The following is a 24545-nucleotide window of genomic DNA, read 5'->3' on the forward strand; positions in this document are numbered from 1 at the left end:
GAATTCCAGATGCATGTGCCATTTTGTGTGTCTGGCTTTATGTGGATACAAGGGAGTCAAACCTGGACTGGTTGGCTTTGCAAACAAGCACTTTTAGCTGCTGAGCCATCTCTCCAGTGTTATATTTTAAAATTTTTTTTTTTTTTTGGTTTTTCGAGGTAAGGTCTCACTCTGGTCCAGGCTGACCTGGAATTAACTCTGTCGTCTCAGGGTGGCCTTGAACTCACGGCGATCCTCCTACCTCTGCCTCCCAAGTGCTGGGATTAAAGGCGTGTGCCACCACGCCCGGCTTAAAATTTTTATTGATAATATTTTTTTTAATTTTCAGAGAGAATTGATGTTAGGGCCTCAGCTACTGCAGTTGGACTCCAGGTGCTTACATCACCTAGTGGGCATTTGTGACCTTGCACTTGCCTCACCTTTGTGCATCTGGCTTATGTGGGATCTGGAGAGTTGAACATGGGTCCTTAGGCTTTGCAGGCAAGCACCTTAACCACTAAGCCATGTCTCCAGCACCATTGACAGTTTTTATACATGCATAAAATGTATTTTGTTTATAATCCCTCCCCATTACCTTCTCTTGTTCCCCCTCTCCCCTCTCTCTGAAACCCTTCTTCCCAACTAGTCCCTTTTCTACTTTGATACCTTTGTCCCCTTACCTATGTGTAACTCGCTAAGTAGCTGTTTGTAGAACATGACTGAGGGACTATTCCCCATTGGCTCCACCACCGAAGGAAATGTCTTCCACTTCCCCAGCAGCGGTTGACTGCCAGTAATTCCTCAGGAAGGGATGAGGGCCTTATGTCCTCTGCCGTCATACAGGTCGGGATGGTGATGGACCCAATGTTGTGCAAGTAACGACAGTGAGGTCTTGAACGTGGTGAACACTCCGTGACCTGAAGACAGCACTCCAGAGCTCTCGTCCTGTTCTCGGGCTCTGACGTTCTTTCTGCCCCTTCTTGTGCAGCGCTCCCTGAGTCTTGGAGGCAGTGATGCACGTGTCTCATTTAGTGCTAAGCACTCTACAGTTATTCTCAGCACTTTTATGAGAGCCTCCCAAATAATTGGCCATCTTTAAATCTGTTACTTTACATTCTAGTGATCACTGGGTTTTGCTGGAATTTTCCTGGTGTTCTTATGTATGCCCGCATGGACCGGGGCATGAGAGTTTCTTTCTTCATTACTTGCCAATATGACTACTTAATTTTCTATTTAAAGTTTATACCTTTGGGTTCAGTTACTATTTCCTATTAATGGAACTAGGTCATACACACTTCTACATTAGGTAACTGGGGTTCTGGCTTAGGAAAGAATAGAAAAAGTGTCTGTTTTGGCAGCAAGGTACACTGAACAGTTCAGAATGAGTGATGAAAGGCAAACACTTTTTATTCCTAGGGGTTGGAGAGATGGCTCAGTGGTTACGGTACTTGCTACAAAGCCTATTAACCTGGGTTCAATTCCCTAGTACCCACGTAAAGCCAGATGCACTGTGGCACATGCATTCGGAATGCATTTGCAGCAGCTGGTAGCTCTGACACGCCCATTATCTTTCTCTCTGCTTGCAAACAAATAAATGAGAATATGAGAATGTCATTTTTTACTCCTATTTTATCAGTTTTCATTGTTTTCCCAGGGTGGTTTTCTGTTCTGATGTTCCTGCTGCTTTAATAAAATTTCTCTTTCTTTCCCTTTTTCATGTCCTTTCCTATAGATCTATCAAGTTCAGAAGGTAGGCTCTTTGTTCTTCCTTTTCTAATTTGCATGTGCTGGTTTGTGCCCACGCCAAGGCCTGGCCTCCCGGATGCACCCCTGGCACTGAGGACACTCCCACTGCCTTCCCCGCTGTGTTCACACCTCCAAGCAAGAGTGCTTCAGTCTCGTGTCCAGCGATGGGCAACCACAGCCAACGCTCCTCTCAGCTCAGTTTTCTCAAGGAACTAGAAAATATCTCTGGGGAAAAAGGAATTGTAACACAAAATCACATTTCAGAATTGGAGGAACCAGTTGAGACCTTTTTTAAAGATAAAGATTGTCTTTCCAAATAATTTAATGCCAGTGTAAATCACCACACATTAAGGGACTGTTAGATTGAATATGGTAGCACACCCCAATAATCTCAGCATTTAGGAGGTTACACAGGAGGATTGTCACGAATTTGAGGCCAGCCCAGAATACATAGTTGGACTAGTATCCAATATGAGCTAGTTAGTGAGACCCTGTCCCAAAATCCCAGAGAGAGTTGGGGAGAAATATTACTGGTGTCCTCAGCAATTGACAGACAGTCACGAGTTCCAGGCCAGCTTTGGCTATGAAGTGAAAGCTTGTCTCAGAAAAGGTAGGGAGGAATGTTACATATTATTGGATATTAATTTTTAAATCTTAAGTAAAAAGAAATGAAACTATAGCAAAATTCACTAGCTTAAAATCAAGAGCTGCCCTCAGCCTCCAGGGTCAGGAGTGTCCCAGACTAACGCGCCACTCTGCTCCTGGCGTTCTGTGGCAGCGCTGAGGTTTAGAAGTGAGTATAGTACATGAGCTTGTTTCATTTCTGCATTGCAAAGAACAACTGTTTTTCTCTAGCAGCTAAGAAAGTGAAAATAAGAATCCTAAACTCTCCGAGGACAGAGTGCACAGGCCCCTCACACATGCTACCCAGAGATGTGTCCTGAGCTCAGTCCTTCCTGTTTGGCCTCTGCTCCCCAGGGGTCTCCTGTCTGGAATAGGAATAGAGCAGAAGCCAGAAACCATTGGTGTTTCTAGGGTCCAGGATGAACATGGATACTCATACTAGAGTCCCGGGTCTTGACGTCCCAGGAACTCTCCAGCAGGTTCTGGGCAAGGCTATGGCACTGTGGTGGTCAGTGGCAGTCCAGGACACTGCTGCCTCAAGCCCAGGGCAGGGTCTGGGTCTGCACATTTCCACATGCCTCTAGCCCTTTCATGTTCGGCACCAGGGCTGGGATTTGCTAGCATGGCTAGGATGTGCCGTGAGAATCTCAGAACGTGAGCTCAGATGGAGGGAGCTCCGGAAGTCCTCACAGAGAATTGATGCACAGTTTGGTATAGACATGTCTGTGGTTAAGGGAAGATTGATGGGGCACAGGAGGCAGACTGCATTCACTGCTGGCCGTGGGCTCTGGGCCCATTGGCTGCTCTGGAGCCATAGCAGTTTCTGAAAGTCAGGCTGCTTCCCTGTGTCTGACTGTCTTCTGAGGGCTAAACTATGCGGGTGCCACCCACCTGCTTTGTGGTGCTGTCCCTCAGACTGACGTGGAAGTGTGGTGAGGAACACAGCTGCTGCATAATACTGCTTCTCATCTTTATCAAAAAAGACATACAGTGTGTAGTGTTTGGATACATATATAGTAGAACAAACGAAAAAACATGAAAATAGAAAAGCTAGTAATACAGACTGCTTTTGGAACACTCATTGTGAATTTATATGTTGCCTCCTTGTTAAAAATGCTTAGTTTAAGCAAGCCTGGAGGTACAGGGTTGTAATCCCAGCATCAGAAAGAAGGAGACAGGAGGATCATAAAGTCAAGGCCTGCTTGGGCAGCTTAGTGAGACCTTGTCTCCAAATAATTTTTTTTAAGAAAAAAAAAAAAAGCCAGACATGGTAGCAAATGCCTTTAATCCCAGCACTTGGGAGGCAGAGGTAGGACGCTGTGAGTTCAAGGCCAGCCTGAGACTACATAGTAAATTCACTAAGGTCAACTTGGGCCTGAGTGAGATCCTACCTCAGGGAAAAAAAAAAATTTAAATAAAAAGACTGTTGTATTCAGTAGTGGAGCACTTCCCAAGCATGTGTAAAGCCCTGGGTTCAATTAACAGTAGTATACAAAAGAAACAAGGAAGGAGTAATCAGAAAACACATAATTCCCCTTAATCTTTGTAATTAAAAGAGGAGATTAAGGTACAAGAGGAGCAAAGGCCCTGAGGGTGGAGGCAGCTATACAAGATAGCTTTAACCTAAGGATTCACTGAAAGGAGTTAAAGCATGACTTGGGAAAGTTCTTTCTTTTGTTTCCTTTCTCAGTTTGTATTCTAAGATCTTGTTCCAAAGGGAATGAGATAGGTAGTGTGTTCTAAGCCAAGAACATGGATTCAAACTGACCCAATGACATTTTCCACCGTGGTGGCGGTCATATGAACCTTTTATAGTCACAGAGCAAAAGAAAGTCATAAATCCATGTGCTTACCAAATACATGGGTGGGAGGTTACAGCAAAGCAAAGCAATCTGTGCAGTAGGCCTCAGATGCTATCTGATGACATTCTTTGCTTGTGGATTGGTGGCAGCCAGGGGTAGGCTGTGTTAATACATTTCAGGGGCTTTACTTGATAGTTAGGTCAGATACTGGGGTGGATGATAAATAGTTATAAAAGGAACTAAGATAACCCAAGAAAATTTTATCTGGATGTGCAGTATCCCAGCTCTCCAAGGTCCGAGCTGTCCTCAGTGGGCCACAGTCTTCCTCACAGATGTGGCTATCCAGGGAACCTGAGCTCTTCTGCACGGACTTGTCCTGTTCGTTGGCTTAGATGCAGCACTCAGTGCCCCCTCCTAATTTCTTCTTTTCCAAGAGAAAGTGGCCAGCCATTTTAAAAACCACCGTGTGCTTCTCTGGCACCCAGTCTTGCGATTCCTGCATGAGATTGTAGTGTGTGGAAAGTCACGTCAGTTCTGTAACATGGAGGTCTGGCTGGCTGCTCCTGTTGGAAGCACGGCCAAACCCAAGCCCAGCAGTGGGACTCTGTAGCCTGGTTCCTACCTGACCCTGGCTTCTGACCTGCTTTTTTTCTGTCTTAATTTGGAACACCATGGCTTAGATTAGGCCAGGAACTGTTTACTATAGTTTTCTTCCTGCCCAGAGACCTCCTTTGCACATACCAGGTATGTCTGCACCCACAGTAGGCCATAAAGACAGCTCAAGGATGTAGGTTGTCTGGCCTGCCCAGGGCACAGATGTCAACAGCTATAGCATGTGAGACCCAGGCCAGCGCCAGCTGCTCCCTTCACCATCTTGAGCGGCCTATGGATTGGCTCCCGGCTCATGCTTGCAGGCTGTGCTTATTCCTTGTGCATGCTTTGCCCGGAAGGTATGACGAGCTTCAGAGGGGCCTGAGATGCTCCCGGAGTGGGTTTGCCTTCTGGATCTCCTTAGAAGCCAGCCACCCAGGGCCGCCATGGCCAGCAGGGGTGGAGTGGCCCAGCAGACCACTTCCCACCCTGAGCACACATGGCTGCTTAGGTGGCCGCTTCCTCTGCAACCTCACAGAGTGGCGCTTCGCCTGGCATGCTGCCTCCACCGTGGGCTTGGGCGGCAGGTGGGAAATGCATGGAGAAGTTTCTTGTGCCTTTGCTGTTTAACTTCTTGCCTAATTTTCTTTCCCTTCTGTCTATAGAAATATTATGGGCTGGATACGAAATGGGGTGACATCGAGCAATGGATGGTAGGCCTTGAATACAGTTTTCAGACTTAAGTAGTTTATAATTTAATCCTTAGCAGTTTAATTGTCCTGGGAGGTTCCTGTTGCACTGTAATGTGATATCCAGAGCTTCCTTCCGGCTCTTCTGCATCTGCTCCTGCACTGCTTACAACTCTGGACCTTGCCTCCTTGGAAACAGGCTGGCCAGACATGTGTCCTGTGCACTGTGGCATCCTGTAGACAAGCAGCTTGTGAGGTTTCACCACACTGCTTCCCCATTTTCTTGGTTCAGAAAATTCTCTGCTAAGGGACTCGGTCTGGGCACGTGCCCCCTAGAGCGAGAACTTTCCAGATAACTTCAAGTTAATCATCATCACACCTCACTGTGTTCAAGTTGGAATCAGAAGGGACCGTAGGCTTTTCCTCCTTTGTGGAGAGCCAGGTGCTCCATCACCCTATCCCGACACCCACGCATCTTCACTACTGGGTCCTGTCATCCGCGCCCACCAACCAAGTCACTGCTCTTGAGAAAGTTTTGTCCCCGTTTCCACCTGTTTTCTAGGACAACCTTCCTGCCTTCCAGGGCAGATGAGGACCAGCTTGCCTCTTAGAACACTTGCTCCTCCACCCTGTCCAGATCAGGAGAGGTGCCCACGTGGTGAGGCTCTGGAAGGGGCGCCTTGTAGTGCTTTCTGCCGGTCTCCAGAGCAAGGCTTAGCTCTTCTCATGAAGTCACCAACTTCCTCCTGGGGTGGCTGTTCTCTTTGACATGGGCACATGCACTCAGGATGGAAAGCTCTGGTCAGTGCTCCTCAGGCAGCTGCCTGGCCATCCCTAAAGTCACTGACACTGCAGTGAACACGTGCTTCCTCTATTCAGAACCCGAGCACATTCACCGGAGACAGCCAGTGCTCCTTGCCCACATTATGAAAACCTGTGTCCTGGAATCGACAAGATAGCAGATAGGGTGACCTCCTCAGTTGGTTTTGCTGTGGAAATGACTTACCTTTTGATTCCCAGAGCAGGAGTGTCAGATTCTGAGAGTTAGGGAAGCGGGTAGACTTCAGGGGACCAGACCCTAGACCTCCCTTCTGGCCCAGCGTGTGTGCCCTGCTTTGCAAGCCACGAAATGTACCAGTTGTTTGTATACTCAAGAGCCTCCTGTAGGAGGCACTCCCCCCGCCCGCAGGGTGGTTTAGTTGGAGCCTTTAAACAAAAGCAAAGAAAATATTGATTTGACATTTAGATCAGAAATGCTGGATTATGTTGCAGTGGGACTGTTGTAAGCGTTCTGCTATGCGTGTCTCTAACCTCTTCATCCTGTGCCCTGTTGCTGTGGTAGGAAGACAGTGAGCGCTACTCGCGCAGATCCAGAAGAAACACATCGGTTAGTACCATGCTTCTTCACTACCTGGGCCTTTTCTTTGAAGTGTGTGTGTTATTGGATGAAATAGATGCGGTGTTTATGAGAGAAATTTACTAATCCTGATATTAACCTAAACAAAGTGTGTAAGGTCAGCCTTCAGGATGGAGACCTAAATTCAGTGAGGAGGGTTTTAGAATTTTTACTTTTGTTTTTGTGGTACTGGGTCTCGCAATGCATTCTAACACTCTACTACATCCCCCGCCTTGTTAAAGGAAATATTTGAATAGTGATATATTCATTACACTCTTAAAGCTGCTTTTATTATTGAAGACCCATGAGTAATTTGCATGGTAATACCCATTGAGACTTATTGATGACTTATAAGTTAGCTGTGATGTACGTGATGCTGCCTTAATGAAATTAGTTGAAATCCATGCTCCCATGAATAGTCCTAGGGGAACAGAGGTGTGCTGAGGACCCATGTCCCCTCAGTGAGCCCTCCAACACTTGGGTGCTGGTTTTTCCCAGTCTTGCTTCACAGTTCTGTTCTCCTCCTGTCTTTTCATAGGCGTCTGATGAAGACGAGCGCATGTCCGTGGGTAGCCGCGGCAGTCTGAGGGTCAGTAAAAGAGTGATTTTTTCTGCATGGCACCGTGTGCTGGCCAAGTCCTTTGCTTTCCCATCCCTGCATTCTCCTGCAACCCATTCTTCCCATGGTCTGCTAGTCCACACCTGACTGACTTGAATCAGAAGGTAGTCTTGCTTTGTGGTGGTCTTTCCTATAAAAGTGGAAGTCATCATTTTTCAGGATTTTTCCACATCACAAAACTGCCAGACCTCAATTAACAGTTGTCTCGGAGTGGCTGGTGTGGTGGACAGAGGAATGAGAAGGCACAGAGCCTCCTTGAGCAAGCTGTGTGCTCCTGGCCCCACACTCCCCAGCAAAGTCCGTTACCACTTGATGTTTCTGTGATTGCTGGATGCCACCTAGGGAAAAGGGCAATTCACCTTCAGGAACCTGCTTGGTTTGTTCTGTGTGTGTACACACATGCAGGGGAGACCAGAGGTTGGCATGGGTGTCTTCCTCAATCGCTCCTTGCCTCGTTATTTGAGACAGAGTCTCTTGCCAAACCTAGAGCTCACCTGATCAGCTAGATTACTTAGCCAGTGAGCCCTGGGGATCCCCTGTGTTCGCCTCTCCAGTGCTGGAATTACAGGGGAACATCACCGTGTCTGGCATTTTACTTGGGTATGGGGGATCAGAGGTCAGGTCTTCGTAAGAATTTTACTCACTGAGCAATCTCTCCAGCCCCAGAAACCTTCTTCTTCTTCTTCTTTTTTTTTTTTTGCTATTCTGTTTTATTTATTTATTTGTTTGTTTTATTTATTTGCAAGCAGAGAAGAGAGAGAGAGAAAGGGAGTGCCAGAGCCTCCAGTTACTGCACTTGTGGGTACTAGGGAATCGAACCTGGGTTGTTAGGCTTTGTAAGTAAGTGCCTTAACCACTGAACCGTCCCTTCAGCCCCAGAAACCCTTTTTTTATTAACTCCGATGACAGCTCTTCTTTATTCTTTATGGTTCTGGGAGTTGAACCAAGAGCCTCACACATGCTAGGCACATGCTAACACTGAGCTGTATCCTCAGCCTGCCCTCCCTGAGAGCTCATCTTCATTGATGGTTTATGGTTAGTAAGTATGAATCTGTGCTTTTTTTTTTTTTTTTGCACATCCCCAAAACCTTTATAATTCTAGAAGTTACATGTTCTGGGAAATGAAGTAGAGATGTTATTTTAATTTAGCAAATTAATCTGAGCCTGCCAGTTGAATTTCCTACAAGGTTGAAATGACATCTCACTACTAGTAACTAGATCTCCAAGTAGCCACTCTGTTTTGCATAGAGCTCAAGGCTGGCTTGTCACCACAGTTGGCTCACACCTTTTACTCCTTGACTGTACATGTACCAGGTGTGCATTTAACTTGTTGCTTATAGTCCAGATGGAGCACTGTCCTGGGACCTCTGACCACTCTGCTATTGTGTCCTTTGGCCAAAAGCAGAGCCCATGATTCTGCTGGACAGTTGCGGTCACTATGTGAAGTGGTTGAGGTTCCAGGTTGCTGTTAGGAATCTTCTCCCAGGTAGCTTTTGTGATGCAGTTGTTACTTCCTCATGGGTCCTGTGATGCGGGTCCTCTTTAGAGGAAGGATGATTATAAGGAAGATTATGTAACTGCAGTAGCACAAAAGCACCGCCCAGCTTGCAACATCTGTGGCCAGGCATGCACATCACATGCACGTCACGTAGCTGGAAGGTCCTGAAGGCCCAGCGCTTGAAACCAAGGGAAGGAAGTACATTTTGGTACCAGGCGAGTGACTAAGAACAGCTGAGAACTGACCTTGGGGTGTAGCTTCCAGGGGGATAGCAGTGACTTTGCCAAGTGAACTTTTGCCAGAAATGATAAGCAAAACCTGATGACCAGGGCTTGGAGACAGAATAGGAAGAGAGAGATTGAAAGAGACTCTGAGCCTCTATCAAAAGGTGCCAACTTCTCTGATCTTCCTGAGCTCCTGTAAGACTTGGTGTGCACTCAGGGTTCTCCTGGGAAGAACATCACTGTCTTGGGATTTTCACAGGTTCCTAACCCCAAAGAGCTTGCAACAGTTGTAGCATCAATAAGCATGGTGGGTCTGGTGATACAGCTCAGTAGAGTGCTGGTCTAGCATGCAGAGTCTTGGGCCCATTTTCAGCACCACGTAAAGCAGGCATGATGGGACACACTGGTGTTTCCAGCATCAGGAGTTCAAGATTATCCTCGGCTACATAGCAAGTGTGAGGCCAGCCTGGAATACATAAAAAAAAATAAAGAAGGAAGGGAAGGAGGAAAGTGGGAGAAAATAAGGAAGGAAGGAAAAGCTCTCATTTCACTTTCAGTGGTATTACCCAGGAATGACTTGAGTCTTGCTAGATACCTTTCTTTACCAAGATCACAGTATATTTGTTTTAGGTCTGAAGTTTCACATAGGAAGGTCACAGTTAGCAAGCTCGTGAGAGAAGGTCAGAGTCATCAGATTTTCCCTTTCAGATAGTTTGCCACACTACTCTGCCCTGTGGTGTACTTGATCGAAGAAATAGACTTACTCAAAACCACAGAACTTGAAAACGTGGATCCTAGAGATGAAAATCAGACTTACTAGTTTCCATACATATGATACAAGCCCAGAGCCCTGAGGCACTGAAGGAGCCAGCTCAAGGCCACAGTTCTTAGTGATAGTAACAGCTCCTCCAGGGCTCTCTCCACATGCTGGGTGCCCCAGAGCTCTGTCCCCCACTGTTGGGTGCAGTTGGGAAAGGAAGCCTGACCACCCTGCTAAACAGAACACATTGTGCTGTGTCCATGGAGGGTCAGTTTTCACTGGCTTAATGTATTTCAATATTCTGAAACCTTTCCTTTGAACTTACAAGAGAAGTTCATTTGTTTCTGAGCTCCTAAAACACTGTCCTACATTCACCTGGCAGGGATGGTGAGCCCTAAGAAGCTGCTGGGAGTCTTACTGTCCTGGTATCTGTATGGATGGACCCCTTATGAAATCTAGACTTTTGGATATCATACATTTTAATTTTCCTTATTTAAAAACTGACAGAGATACATCTGTAAACCTTCCCCTAATTTAATTAGGATGTATTCCGGTGAGGAAATGGCTCAGGTGGTTTTGTAGTTCATGAATTATAGCAGATGTTATTGCATAGCAGTTACTTAATGTTCTTAGATTTTATGATACCTATCATTCTAATATATATATATAATTCTTTTTAGAAATATATGTAGCATCTTAGAAGTCATGAAAAATGGGTTTATCGTAAAATTGGAGGTTGCTTGATTATCTTTGTGTTTTACTTTGCTCTTAACTTTATTTTTGGCCCTCTCCTCTCTGTTTTCCTCTTTCATCCTTATTCCAACAGGCACAGCCTGAGCTGGAGTATGCGAGCCCCTACGCCTGGGTGAGGTGGTCAGATAAACTTGCTGTGTGATCCTAACTGTGTGCTGTGACAGAATCTTCAGTGTTCTACTAATCTCCTGGGTGCTTTTCTAAAGAGCCAAGTGTATTCACCCCAGCCCTGTGAGGGCAGGACTCCCTCTGGAGAGTGCCCTTGTCCTCCTGGGGTCCTGCCCTGTCGATGAGCCCCAGTGCCGGGATCTCTTTCACCTGCAGCCCTGGGTGCCAATTACTGTTCACACACTATGGGTTTCTCACAGAACCCATGTCCTTTAAGAGAATAAATATGAAGTCATTTTATCTAAGAAAACCCCAATATTTTCTAATTTGTAGCCATTCAAATTAAATGTACCACGTGGCTCTTTTGTCAGAAAATACTCTTGAGGGAAAGACACTAGTTCCAGTAATGAAAACAGAGCCTTTGATTTAAACTTGGAATTGCTAGTCTTATATCGAGGGCTCCCATGCCTCATGCTATCTGGAAACCTTACACGCCACACTTAAAAGAAGCACCTGGCTCATAGTCTTTCACAGAGGACCACTGTGAGGACTTACTTTACATTGCAGAGTTGTTTGGCAAAGTCCTGTGTTGAAGATGCGCTTCCATGTTGACAGTGGTGACTTAGCACATAGCGCCACGTGTCTGCCCGCACACGTGGGGCACCGCACAGGACGACTTCCCACTGCAGCCACTCAAGCCTGGGGAGGCCAGCCACCCAGCATAGCAGGAAGTACAGGAGATGCCATTAGGAAGTACCCTTCAGAGCACCTCTTCCCTTCTGAGGCTCATTTCCACTGTCTCGCTAGTAGATAAGAGCCGTAGCCATTCTCCTGTCCTTTAGGGAATTCAGCGAATTGGCATCTGTCTCTACATTGTTGCTGGTTTTAGTTTAACATCAAAGTGATTCTAATGGTCATTCCTTGGGATGAGTACTTTAGCAGTGGTCAGGGATGCATTTTTGGAATTCATTTCTCAGTGTGACTCTTTTTAAAAATCAATTTGAGTGCATCAAGTATGCCACTCACAAGTGTAGACTAACGTTTCTTGTTTTGTTTATCATTTTAATGTCCCTTGACTTATATAGAAAGACAGCTAATATTGTATGTAGCTCAGAAAAGCTGACAACTGACTTTGCATGGTCTTTTGGGAAGTCCTCCTGCTTCAGAAGCAGCATTACAGTGGTTAGATTCTATGTGCATGCAGTCACCATTAGACTTAACTGGTTTGGGTGGGGTGATCGTATTTTATCAGCTAGAAGAAACTGCTCCCCTTAGCACCCCTGAGCTGGGCTTGCTAACAGCTCAGTGAGGTTTCATGTGGGAGGCTTACCTGAAGAGCCCATTAAAATGCACATTCTGGGCTGGAAAGATGGCCAGCAAAGCCAAAGGACCAAGGTTCAACCCCCCAGGACCCATGTAAGCCAGATGAGCAAGGGGATGAATGTATCTGGAGTTTGTTTGCAGTGGCTGGAGGCTCTGGTATGCCCATATTCCCTCCCCCCCCCCTTTCCCTATTTCTGTATCTCTCTCTCCCTCAAATAAATAAATAAATAAAAATCTTTCAAAATGCAGATTCTAGGGCCCCACCCCCGGGGATTCCAGTTTCCTAGGTCAGGTGACCATGAGCATCACTTAAAGCTGCACAGTGAGGAATCTGGGAAAGAACCTTGTGGAGTCACACTCACAGAGTGGCAAAGCACTGGCTTGGCATCAAGTTGCCAGGCTACCTGTGAGCTGTTTGCTGTAATGTGTTGACAGTCACTTCTCACCACTCCTTACTCTCTTGTGTCCATACAAACAGGCTCGCCCATTTTGGTTAGGAAAGTCATCTTAGTCATCATTGTGTTCATTTCTTCTGGAAACTAGTTTCACAAAAGAAGTAAGTGTGTGTGTGCAGAGGGTGTGACTGTTCAGTGGATGAAGAACTTGCTGTGCAAGCCTGAGGGCAGAAGTTTGATCCCCAGCACCCAGGGGGATGCCAAGTGGCTGTGACAAGACACTGTAATCCCAGCGCTTGGGAGACAGAGACGGGATCCAGCTCTACAGAAGCTGGCAGCTAGACTAGCCCAGTCAGTAAGCTCTGGGTTCAAGTGAGACCCTATCTCGGTAAATAAAGTGTAGAGTGATTGAGAAGGATAGTCAGTGTTAACCCCTGACCTCTACATGCATGTGTTCACACACATGAATACACACAAGACACATACATTCAGAATAAATTTAAGGCAAACAAGACAGTAAGATTGAGGTCTAAAATGCACAAGGCTTTGACATGTTTCTGTGTCACATAACTGAGCCACTCAAGACACAAAGGAAGAAAGGAAAAGTACTTCCAAGGTTTTTACCATTAAATCAATCTAGAACAAACAGCTTTACTGTTACTCAGAGAATTGCTCGACTGATGCGGGAAGATTGCTTCAGACTCATTTGTTTCAACACTTCAGTGTTTGATTTCTTTTTTGATTGTGGCAAAAGTAGGGGTATAGTTAACAATCGGGGTTTCATGAATCTGGAGTTAGAGCCCATTTGGAGGTTCCAGCACCAACTCTGTGTCAGCATCATGACTGTGTGATAGCTGAGCAGACAGAACCCCGCCACCTGCAGTAAGGATCCCCACCAGGTGTGATAGCTGAGCAGACAGATCCCTGCCACCCACCGGGTGCCTCCTGTCTGCTCATGGGCTCCCTGTGTCCCTCAGGGGGCTTCTGTTTCAGGCATGCATGTGACTCCCTTGCTGTCCTCACTGTGGCCCTGTAAAGGGTATATTGTGTATGTTTTTGCAACCGTGGAAGTGCAAATGGATCAAATAACCAGTCAAAGGTCACATGACAAACTTCGCACCTGCAGTTTAGGACACTGGCCCAGGTCTATGGGCTGCTTTTTCCTTTTTGATCTCTGGGGCTACTTTTCTAGATGATTGACAGCTCCTGTCTTGAATCATCAGCAGTCTCCTTATAGACCCAGTAGAGCATGCTCAGAAAACCCTTGCTCTGACTTAGGCACAGGAATGTCAACCTGTGGGCACCATGTGTCCCAGGATAGCTATGACTGAGGCCCAACACATTTGTAGATGATGAGGTCATATCACAATATCAAAGACGTGGGGGCTGGAAAGATGGCTTAGTGGTTAAGAAGCTTGCCGGTGAAGCCTAACGACCCAGTTTCAGTTCCCCAGAGCCCACATAAGCCAGATGCTCATGGTGGCACAGATGTATCTGGAGGTCATTGTCAGTGGCGAGAGGGCCTGACATGCCCATATATTTATTCATTCTCTCCCTCCCTCTATCCACACACCCCCGTCTCTCATAAATAAATAAAAATAAAACATTGTTAAAGTCTTTTTAAAAAGGTAGACCCTCCCATAGGGGAATAAGAGAAGAGAGCAGGGCCAATGTTTAGCATACCCAGTCTTTTCTTTTTTTTTTTCTTCTCCTGAAGGACATAGGGATATCCTCAGATTTTATCTTGGAAAGTACAGCAGAGGCTGGACGCATGGAAGACTACCCTGGGGGTTTGCCCTGTAGCAGACAGCTCAGTCCTAGTGAACATCTGTTTATAGATTGAATGGACACTATATCTGCATCTTACCTACTCAGCTTCGTATAGGGCAGGCTTTTCCAGACTGTACCCTGAGCCAATACCTGAAATTAACCAAGAAGTGGCCGGCCCCTGCTCCCTGGCCTGGCATCCAGCCTTGCCCTAAGCTAGAATCTCCACAGCACTATAACCTGGGAGGACGCTGTCAGGCTCGAGACGGTGACCTGAGCCCAAAGCCTGTTTTGCTTGGTGTGCGGCTTCTCCCGAGGCCAGTGAGGAGTAAGGGAGGCGCTGGTGTTCGTTCTGCCCCGCACCTGTCATTCATTCCCTCCATCTCAGCTCTGTTTACTCCTAGCTAACTGTTCCTTGCTGCTTGTGCCTGTGTCTTCATGTGTGTACTGATGTCACCTTTCTCTTTTCTTCATTGAAACAGAATAATGGTTATGATGGGGAGTTATGTGGATCACAATCCCTGAGTAGAAGATCCGGCAGGGTTAGTACAATATACTTGCATGGCACAAAACTCAAGCAAGTTGCTTCAGAGCTTCTCGAATGTATTGTTAAGTTTACTTTTTGCTCTTTTTTGTGTTCATACTTCCATTTTTTTTTTTTTTTTCCCTGAGCACATTCTAACATTTTCAGACAGTTGGTGTTCCTACATTCTTAGCATGGCTAACATACGGGGTCGATGGTGATTGGCGCTTCTAAGTCCTCGTGGCTCTCAGTGTGCGTGCGATGAGTTATTTGTAATCCCACTTTCATGTGGACGTGAGCCCGGCCTTTTCATAGTCCTCCACGCCTTTCAGTTACGGTTTTAGTGTTCCTCTTAAAGACATATGTTCCAGCACCTATATTTTCCTGATAAAGAAAGGGAATTGAATTCTGATGCTTGGAATGCTCGTGGCCAAGGGCAGCAGCCAGGAACCCTAGAGAAGTAGAACCAGCCACAGGGAGAGAGGCCAGAGCCCGAGGTGGGCACGTGGCGCTGGGGAGGCCTGGGCTTTGTCAAGGCCACAGCTGCCCAGCGAGCATTTCGCAGGGTCAATTAAGCTGCACAGGGCTATTCTGCATTCTGAATTGAGTGATCTCATGCCTTCCTGTTAATTATTTTTTTCCTTTTAGAGATAAATTTTCTTGTGTAAAATTTAATTTATTTCAATTATGTTAAGAAAATATATGTATGCTTTAATTATAATTTCATAATTCTAGGATTCTGCTTTTTTTTTTTCTCTACCTAACACACAGAGAAAGAGAGGAAAAAAAAAAAAAAAAACTCTTTCCAAAACTGGCAGAGCAGATTGCTTGAGCTTGTTTAGGGTGGCCTGTGCTTGTATTATATTTCCTCTAATCTTTACTCATTAGAAGCCTCTCAGTTCAAACCTTATGTCACCCTTCATGCTGACGCCTGCTGAGTATGTCTTTAAGGCAGCCGCACCCCAGGGACAGGAACCTGTGCTCCCTATTCTGCACACAGCCCGGGAGCTGGAGCTGCTGACTGCTTGGCAGTCCTGAAGGGCCATGTCTCAGCACTTCTAAACAGGAGCTGCAGTATTTCTGGTGGTTGGTAAACCACTGTCGACTAGTTTGTGACCTCTTCCACACTGTTATTTCCCATGATTGACACAAAGAATTATAGCAGTAGAGGTCACTGTATACATCTCCAGTCCAGCTGCTCCCCAGTGTCCACTCTTCTCTAGATGGCTAAAGTTGACTTGCCAGCCATCCCGCCTCTGGTGCCTCAGGATGACGTTGGTTCTGTGCCACACATTTGTCCATATCTTTTAATCATTGATTTGTTGGTGAAGAGAGTAAAAGTGTGCTTCATTACTTAGGTAATGCCTCTACAAATCAAACACCAAAGGGGCTGATTATCTAATTGTGCACTGAGTGAAACTGAATGTAAAAGTGATTTTAAAAGTAACCAGGGAGGGCTGGAGAGATAGCTTAGCAGTTAAGGCACTTGCCTACAAAGCCTTAGGATCCAGGTTCAATTCCCCAGGACCCACATAAGTCATATATACAAGGTGGTGCATGTGCCTGGAGTTTGTTTACAGTAGCTAGAGGCTCTGATTTGCCCATTCTCTATCTGCCCCTTTCTGTTTTTTTTTTTCTCTCTCTTTCCAATAAATAAATGAATAAAATATATTTTAAAAGTAACCACACAGCTGAACTTGTGGCACATGCCTTTGATCTTGTGGCGACAGAGGTAGAAGGATTGCTGTGAGTTCAAGGCCACCCCGAGACTACATAGTGAAGAGTGAAACCCTACCTAGAAAAACCAAAACAAAAAGAAAGAAGAGTGAAAAGGAAAAAAGTAACCAGAGAAGGCAAGGTTTTAAGACTGAAATTGCCTGTATTTGAGTCACATACTCAGAGCCCAGAGCTGAAATGCTAAGTATTGTAGCAACAGCTTGAGGGAAAGAGGGAACAGGAATGAGATGCTTTACAAATGGAGACAAATAAAACACCACAGCCTGATAGGAGTTTCCTCCCCATGGGAGCTGGCCACCTCCAGCAGATGGCTTGATCATATGCCTTCATGTATCATGCTACCTTGCCCCGTATCCTTTACTGTCTGGTGTTTGCAGTGAGCACTCAAGGCAACTAGAGGCCTGTGGTAAGGGGCCTGGGCTAGAGGCAGGGGCTGGCTCTCAGCTTCCCCGCCTCTGTGCCTGGGAGGGTGAGCCAGAATCCTCACTGGGCTGGGCTGAATGAAGACTGAAAATTCTGCAGCAGACAGAATTCCAGTTACCTAAGAAGATACTCAGGAATGGTAAGATCAGAAGGTTCTTGACAGCTCAACATGAGGTTTCGTAATGGATAAACCATGTGGCCGCACTGAGACAGCACTAAGACCCAGCTTAGACTTGGGCTAAGGATGTCTGCTGTGCGAACCTCAGGTTGGGCTCACCTCACGCTGGGCTCCGTGTTTCAGGTTAATTGCATCCCCGGGAACTCACACTGGTGTGTCCTTGTTACTTTATATTTGCCTTGTGAATGGCAGGTGGTGCTTGTGGAATATTAAGGAAGAACTTACCACATAAATTCTTCTTTGGTGCTCAGAATTCCAGCTACAGTGGCGGCGATGGGAGGTTCTCTGCCTTGTCCTCATCCAGGGAGGAGACGTTGGTTGGTTTCCATTTAAATATTTCTCATCCTCTCTTCAGAAACAGGTTTTGTAGCATGTGCTCATGTGTGTGTGTGTGTGTGTGTGTGTGTACGTGTGGATTCCCTCCTAATACCTATTTCATGAATTTTCACTAGATAAACTTTTGAGTAATTAACATGAGCTATTCCATTTGACTTCTCTGTTTATTCAGTGTGAATGAATCAGTGGTGTTCTGGTGTGGGTTGTTTTCCAGGTAGAATTAATCAGAAGGAAAAGACAGGAATGCCTGACCCTTCCTGGAGAGTGTCTGATAGCAGCAGCACTCCTTCCTTCGGGAGCCCCGGCCGGCCCTCTCCGGGGGTGGCCTGGCCTGGGAATGAACCCAGTCCAAGCATTTGCGCTGCAGAGTGCTTGTGAGGACACTCGGCACTCACTGATACGCATTGATGCAGGCAGATGTGATTTCTCCTTATTTTTTTAAATACATGTTTTTGTTTCTGGCATTTTCAAATGTGATTTTTTACTTACTGAAATCAGCTGAGCCTGACACATCTTGGTTAAGGTTCATGTTCTCTCATGAGAAAAGGGAGAATAGAATGGGCCCAGATAAGCTGGTAAGATGGGAAATCCCCAGGCTCATGCTCCTTGGATACCAGCTGCCATCTGGGTCCTGGTGTCATGGTAAATGGGGTGGCATATTGGAGGCATAGGGAGCCCATATCCTGGGATCTTGCAAGGTGGGATTCCACAGGTCACATCTGGTGTCGTCAGTGAAGCTGCCTCATTGTCACCCTGAGATGTGAGTGGCCCAGTGCTGCCAGCACTGAAACCTGAGCACCTGGCTTCCCCTTCAGGGACCCTTTAATCTGGATAAATGATTTTATTCTGGAAAGCCATTGGTTTACCAAGTTGTGTTTCCCAGGCTGTGGGTCTTCTATGAATCCCAGTGAATGCTCATTACGTAAATGCCTGATGAGGGGGCCAGGCAGAGATCATTTCTAGGAGGATAGTTATTATATAGATGTTGAGCTCTCTGCAAATTCCTGGTTTCCCATCACATTTTAAAATTTGGACTTGATTTGCAAAGACCAAAACATCTATGATCTTGTTATTAGTTAACATTAAGTCTTTTTTTTCCATGTGCTGACTCAGAAAGCCTGATTCCGTCTGATGTAATAGTTTTGTCAGTTAACAAGCTCACTTTCCTCTTGACCCCTTTCCTTCTCCTGCCCTCTTTGCATGCCCTGTCCTGTCGCGTTACCAAAGGTACTTTGCCTGAGTTTCCGGCTCTGGCATACCTTTGACATGAGTGGTCTCTCTTTCTCCCACCCGCCTGACCTCCCTGTTTTTCTGATTGCAGGGACTCTTCAGCTCTGACCTCGGGCTCCCCAGTAGCAGCCTTGCTTCCAAACCTCTGTCTTTCCAGAATGGAACCCGGGTCTGTCATCCCCTTGCCCTTTCCTCTTTCCTGAGTGCAGCTCTGGATGGCTGATATATTTAGAGGACGTTTAGCCTCTTCACATGCGGTCAGCAGAGCTAAGCTCAGGGCTGTTTTGGTTGGCTTGACTAGCTTGCTAAGACTTTCCTCAATCTTTTTAAAAAGTAATTTAGGACCTAATATGGAAAAATGGACCTTAGGAAAAGGAGATATGAAATGTATATTTCCAAAAGCCCAAATCCAGAAAATTGGTCTCTTGGGTCTGTCCACTTCCAGCAATTGTTCTCTATTTGGGGCTTCAATTTGCTTTTCAAAAAATATTTTTTCTCTTTTAAATGTGTGCAGGGAGCAATTTGCAAAGTTTCTGGGTACACTCTGACTCCTTTGTCTTGGAGAATGGACAGAGCAGGGCATTTCTCTGGCTCTCTGTCCATTTCCTGTTTTCACAAGGCCCGAGTTCAAGTCCAGCCTAGCTGCTGAGCCTCAGTCACTCTAGGTGTTCGAGCACTATTCCAGCAGCATTTTGCAAGTTGAGTTGCCATCTCCAGCTGCTGAGGCGCCCACCACCTGGCCACGTGGCTTCCCTGGCTCTCCCTGTGTGCTGTGTGCTGTAGAGCCCCTCCACGTACATGAGTTACGACTCTAGCTAGGCCTTTGTGCCCCAGTGAGCTGCCTTCATATCCCAGCTTGGCCCCTCAGGCCACCATGTTCTCCTGACATGTTCCCCTGATACGCTACAACCCAAACATGCTCAAGCCCACCCCCCACAAGTGGTATAGCATCTGTGTGCAACCTAATCTCAGCCTCCTGTGTATACCATCTCTGCATCACTCTCCTAATATGTGAACACTGGCGACCATTGTTAAGCTGTGCTCCTCAGAGAATAATGAGGGAAAGGCTGTGTGCATGTTCAGCCCAGATAAGTTTGGGGTGGTTTTGAGCCCTGGGTGGTGGATGACCCAGCTCTGTTCAGTCATCACCTCCCCCTCTCCGCAGCATTGTCTGATAATAAATGACGTAGACCCACAGAGATGCGGGCGGGGGGGGGGGGAGTGCATCAGTAACCTTAAAGCTAGAAATTTGTCTTTCCCCAAAATTTTGGGTTGGCGTCTGTCCAATTTCCTAAATCCATAGGATCTTAATTTTGGCTTTTCTTCTATGCACTGCCAGTAGCTGAGCTATCGTGGTAACTTAATGTCACAAGAGCCTCAGCACCGGTGTCTGTTGCTGTTTTTAGAGAACTGAACACCATTTGCCTTTGCTTTCTTCCTGCAGCCCTCCTTGCTATGTGGTGCTGCCCGGCCCGTGGGGAGTTACAGGGTGCGTGTGCTCCTGCCCCGACCTGTGCATGCGCCCTCTGCCCACCCTGCACTTGCTCAGCGCCCAGTGTCTGTGCCCACCCTGCTGGGGGAACGATGCCTCCACTGGAGCTCACACTTGGTGATGTCTCAGCCTCTTTGCCTAGACCTGGGTGCGCTCTCTCCTGCTCACAGGAGCTGCCCCATCTGGAGGACGATGCCTGCGTAAATCACTTGTCAGGAATGGAATAATAACAGTGTCTGCTGTATCTTTTGGTAGAAAGATGGATGGCAACCTTAGCAGATACCAATCCATGTTGCCATAGCTCTTTGGAAATTTCCAGTTTTAAATATAGGGTTCATATGCTATAAAGGAATCTCAGCTTTCCAAGTAGCTATTCTAGTAACTTTGTGAATGTCCATCACATTGCACAGTTGGGGTTTATTTGTAAATGGCTGACCAAGCCAGTATGGCCTGAAGGAGAATAGGAATAGAGAAAATCAACAGTAAATGGAACACTTTGACACCACCATCTGTGGTATTGTGCGCTTCTGTCTGTGTAATTAGTTGTATAATATTTTCAAGGTAATCATATACTATTTTTACATGGAAACCTCTGAGGAATTATAAAATATCAAACGTTAAATTGTAACTACCACAGTATTTTATTCCAGAGTCACTGTACAGGAATAATTTTTAAAACAGGAAGTGTGAGGATACCTTGACACAATTGAAGATGTTCACATTGTCTGCTGGCGCTGACTCTAGATGAGCAAGTTTCTCCTAGGGGGCGTGTTTCCCTGTAATCGTTTAAAGTGCCCGACTGCATGCTGGCTGATGGCTACCTAAACTTCTCTTCCCTTCCTCTGCTCCACAGCTCTGGAAAAGAGCTGGAGGGTGGTATAGAGCCTGCATGATGTCTTTAGGACACATGCCTGGCACGTGCCTTTCTTCCTGAACTTATACTTTTTCAGTGTTTTCTGTGCAGTTCCAGAAAAAGAGCATTCCCCAACCTAATGGTCTGTTCTTGTCACAGGCATCTGTGTTGGACGAGAGCGGCCTGGGCGGGGCTCGGCGGGGCAGCGCCTGTGGTTCCCGTGCTGTAAGGCGTGTTCTGGGTCTCCACTCCTCTATTGCATGACCCTCTGGGCGTTTGCTGGCTGGTGACAGATGTCACAGGGAGAAAACTGTCACATAGGTCATGGGTACTGGGTCCGGAAACCTTTGGTGGTCAGCTTTGTACCCTCACTCATCAGTTCACGTTGAGGTCAAAGGGAGGCTCACCTTGGCCAGGCTCCGTCTCCCATGCCTTAGCTCAGTGGCCACACTAACAGTGCAGTGCTCTGAAAATAATTAAAGGGAATTAAAGAAAATGTGACAAGTTGCAGATTACTTTTACCTCTGAAGGTGAAAACTTTCTCACCTTTGACTTCCTTTACTGTATCGCGGCCTTTCCACCTTTCCTCCAAGTATTTGATGGGAGCAGTAAGCTGTGCAGTCAGGACTTGTCAGTGAGGGAATGGGAAAGCTGACAAGATGGAAAACTGCCCTGGAGCGCCCGAAGTAAGAGCTGCTTTGGTGTGTTGACCATGCACTCCTCCCTGTCTTTGAGGCTCCTTCACAAAGCCTGGAAAATGCCTTTATAACTTTCCTATTGAAATTAATAAGCTCCTTAGTGAACTGGCCAAGTCTAGTTTTATATATATATAAACATATATACAAGTGTAAACCAGGCTGGCCCTGAACTCCTGGTCCTCCTGCCTCTGTCACTTCAGCAATTGCTTTCTGGCATGTGCCACTAAGTCTGGTTTCAACGGACTGAATTATTATGAAGCAAGCTGATCTACCCTATAGTTTTCCGTAAAAATGTAGAGTTTGTTTTTGTCTTTGTTTTTTTTAACAAACACTAAATCTGATCCTTGGGTGACATTGCATTAGTTTCTGTGGACATCTAAGTCAACACTGACCAAGGTGTCCACAGTGCTTAATGCTGTGGAGCCCGCATCTACTAACAGATGGGGTGTGACCACATACCCGAGGTGAACGGATGCGTCCTCTTAACTGCCCTGAGGACGCTGTGCGCATTGGAGCCCATGATTCTCTTTTGTATTCTTGGTGGGCATTAACTTGGGTAGTGCACATGGGCTCCTCTCCCAAGCCCAGTTTGCTCTCTTAACCCTAACCTCTCTCTCCTCTCTGCCGTGTGAGTGGCTAACCTCTGCACTAGCTCAAGCACAGTTCTGTTGGCCTGCGCGCTCTGCCTCATCGCTGACCTGTTCTTTGTTTCTGTCTGTGCATTGTGCCGCCGCCGCCTCGTGGGCAGCCCTCGGAGTACAGCGGCCACCTCAACTCCAGCTCCCGGGCCTCCTCCAGGGCCAGCTCGGCACGGGCCAGCCCTGTGGTAAGTCTGTTCCCATTCCTGCTGCCCCTTGGTTTCCTTCCTTCCTGCCTCCTTCCTTCTTCCCTGCCTCCCTCCTTTCTTCCCCTCCTCTTTGTCCTGTACATCTCTGCCCCTTAAAAGTAACCCCTGTCTTCAAAAGGCAGCATAGGGTGAGGCCAAAAGTCCACTCCTTGTTTTATTTCAGGTCTAAGTAAAAATAGGATTGGGAAAAATGGTTCCAAGTTGAAAACATTGCTATTGGCTGATGTCAATTTCTCAGGGGCCATAAAAGAAGTCAGTGTTGCAGAGATGGGTCTGAGGCAGAAGTTCGTCCCCAGGGAAGTAAAATGTGCCTATATGCATGGATGCTTTATAGTTTATGATGTACGGTTTTCAAGAACTGACGTTTTCAAGACTGAAACTTTTTGACAAGTTTTGAAATAAAGTGTGGGCTTGGGAATGCCGTGGCACTCAGAGCTCTGCTTTGGTTACCCATGGTTCTCTCTGTTCTGTTCTGTTTATGGCTCAGCCTGACAGGCCTTGCTTTGAGGCCCTACTCACTGGCTCTGCTCCTTCTGTTGTTCATGCCATTAAGAAGTGTTTTCCCAGGTCTTCAAATTGACAGCTTTACCTGATAAAAGGCTTTCAAAGGCTGTTTTATAGTTCTCTGAGCAAGGATATATATATATATATTTTGTCTTTGGTTTGTTTGTTTTTGAGACAGTGCAGACAGATGAGACTGATTTTTTTTTCATTTTTATTTATTTGAGAGAGAGAGAGAGAGAGAGAGAGAATTGGCACAGCAGGGCCTCCAGCCACTGCAAATGAAGTCCAGACGCATGGGCCACCTTGTGCATCTGGTGTGGGTCCTGGGGAATTGAACCCGGTTCCTTTGGCTTTGCAGGCAAGCGTTTTAACCGCTAAACCATCTCTCCAGCTCCTGATTTTGTTTTCATGGCATGTATTTAAACTCCCAGCCATGGTTGCATAGGCTGTGCCTCAGTTCCCCAGCACCACACTGCCCTGGGCTGGTACCTAACATGCAGGCGAGGCTGGGGAGCAGAGATCTGCCCGTACGGATGAACCTCCTGTGGCTGAATTTTTGCTTCTTGAGTTAGATGCAGACTGTGTAACTCTGGTTTCCTACCAGTAGCAACTTCTGCAGGAGAAGCCAGTAGGACCCCCATAGCACAGAGCCGAGTGGAACAGGCTTGTCCCCCCATGCCCCACTGTGTGCCATCCTTTAAACCATCCTTTCGGTGGCTGCCCTGGGTACCTCAGGCGCAGAGACAGCATGACAAACATTAACTGATGTCATGGGAGCCTTCAAATTATAGGACACAAATATTTTTCTGTAGTAAATTTAATGTAATCTCACTCTCACACACCCCTTTGGAGGAAAGGATTTAAATAAGCATCTGCAGCCGAGGGAAGAAGGCTGTGGGCTCACTTCAGACTCCTAAACTCCCTCAGTGACCTCTGCCCGGGGAGGGAAACATGATTATTAGACATCGCTAGGCATTTGGTGGGGGGCTTAGTCAAGCATCATGCAAGGTTTGGTGGCTGCCTTGACACAAAGGCAGGCGCATTGCATGTTTGGTTTTTCCTGCAGAGGAAGTGATCTCTGGGGATTGACAGTGGCGCCCTGGGCCTCTCTGCAGACGGGGACCACGCTTTTCCCCTGTGGTACTGTGGGGACAGTGGCCGTAGGAAGAGGGTTCCTGGGCCCTTCCCGGTACTGGCTGTTCAGACCCTTGCAGAGATAATCAGTGGAGCTCCTTCTCGTCCTGAGTCACCTGCTCGGGCACAAAGGTCCATCGATCGCCACACTTTATGTTGCCTCATTAGTGAGCAAAGGTTAGAATCCTGCAGCATGTGAAGGACCAGCTGACCTCTCGCCTCATCCTTGTGCCTCTCAGTGGTCAGACCTCCACACTGATGGACACTCCTGTGTGTGGTTCTTAGGCACGGACACACCTCTACAATACAGAACACT

General features: G+C 46.7%; 1 protein-coding gene across 14 annotated transcripts in view; it reads left to right on the forward strand.

The window, feature by feature from the left end:
• The window catches only part of Lrrfip1 (LRR binding FLII interacting protein 1), a 137353-nt gene that overhangs the window by 78544 nt on the left and 34264 nt on the right, over window positions 1-24545 (forward strand). For 7 of the 14 annotated variants that reach the window (XM_045146935.1, XM_045146937.1, XM_045146938.1 and 4 more), the window contains exon 3: window positions 22493-22570. The exons of the other annotated variants lie outside the window; for them this stretch is intronic. In XM_045146935.1, the coding sequence (XP_045002870.1) occupies window positions 22493-22570 (78 nt within the window). The remainder of the gene's footprint in view (window positions 1-22492; window positions 22571-24545) is intronic. 14 annotated transcript variants of the gene reach the window in all.

The sequence above is a fragment of the Jaculus jaculus genome, chromosome 4, assembly GCF_020740685.1.
Source record: "Jaculus jaculus isolate mJacJac1 chromosome 4, mJacJac1.mat.Y.cur, whole genome shotgun sequence".
NCBI lineage: Eukaryota > Metazoa > Chordata > Mammalia > Rodentia > Dipodidae > Jaculus > Jaculus jaculus.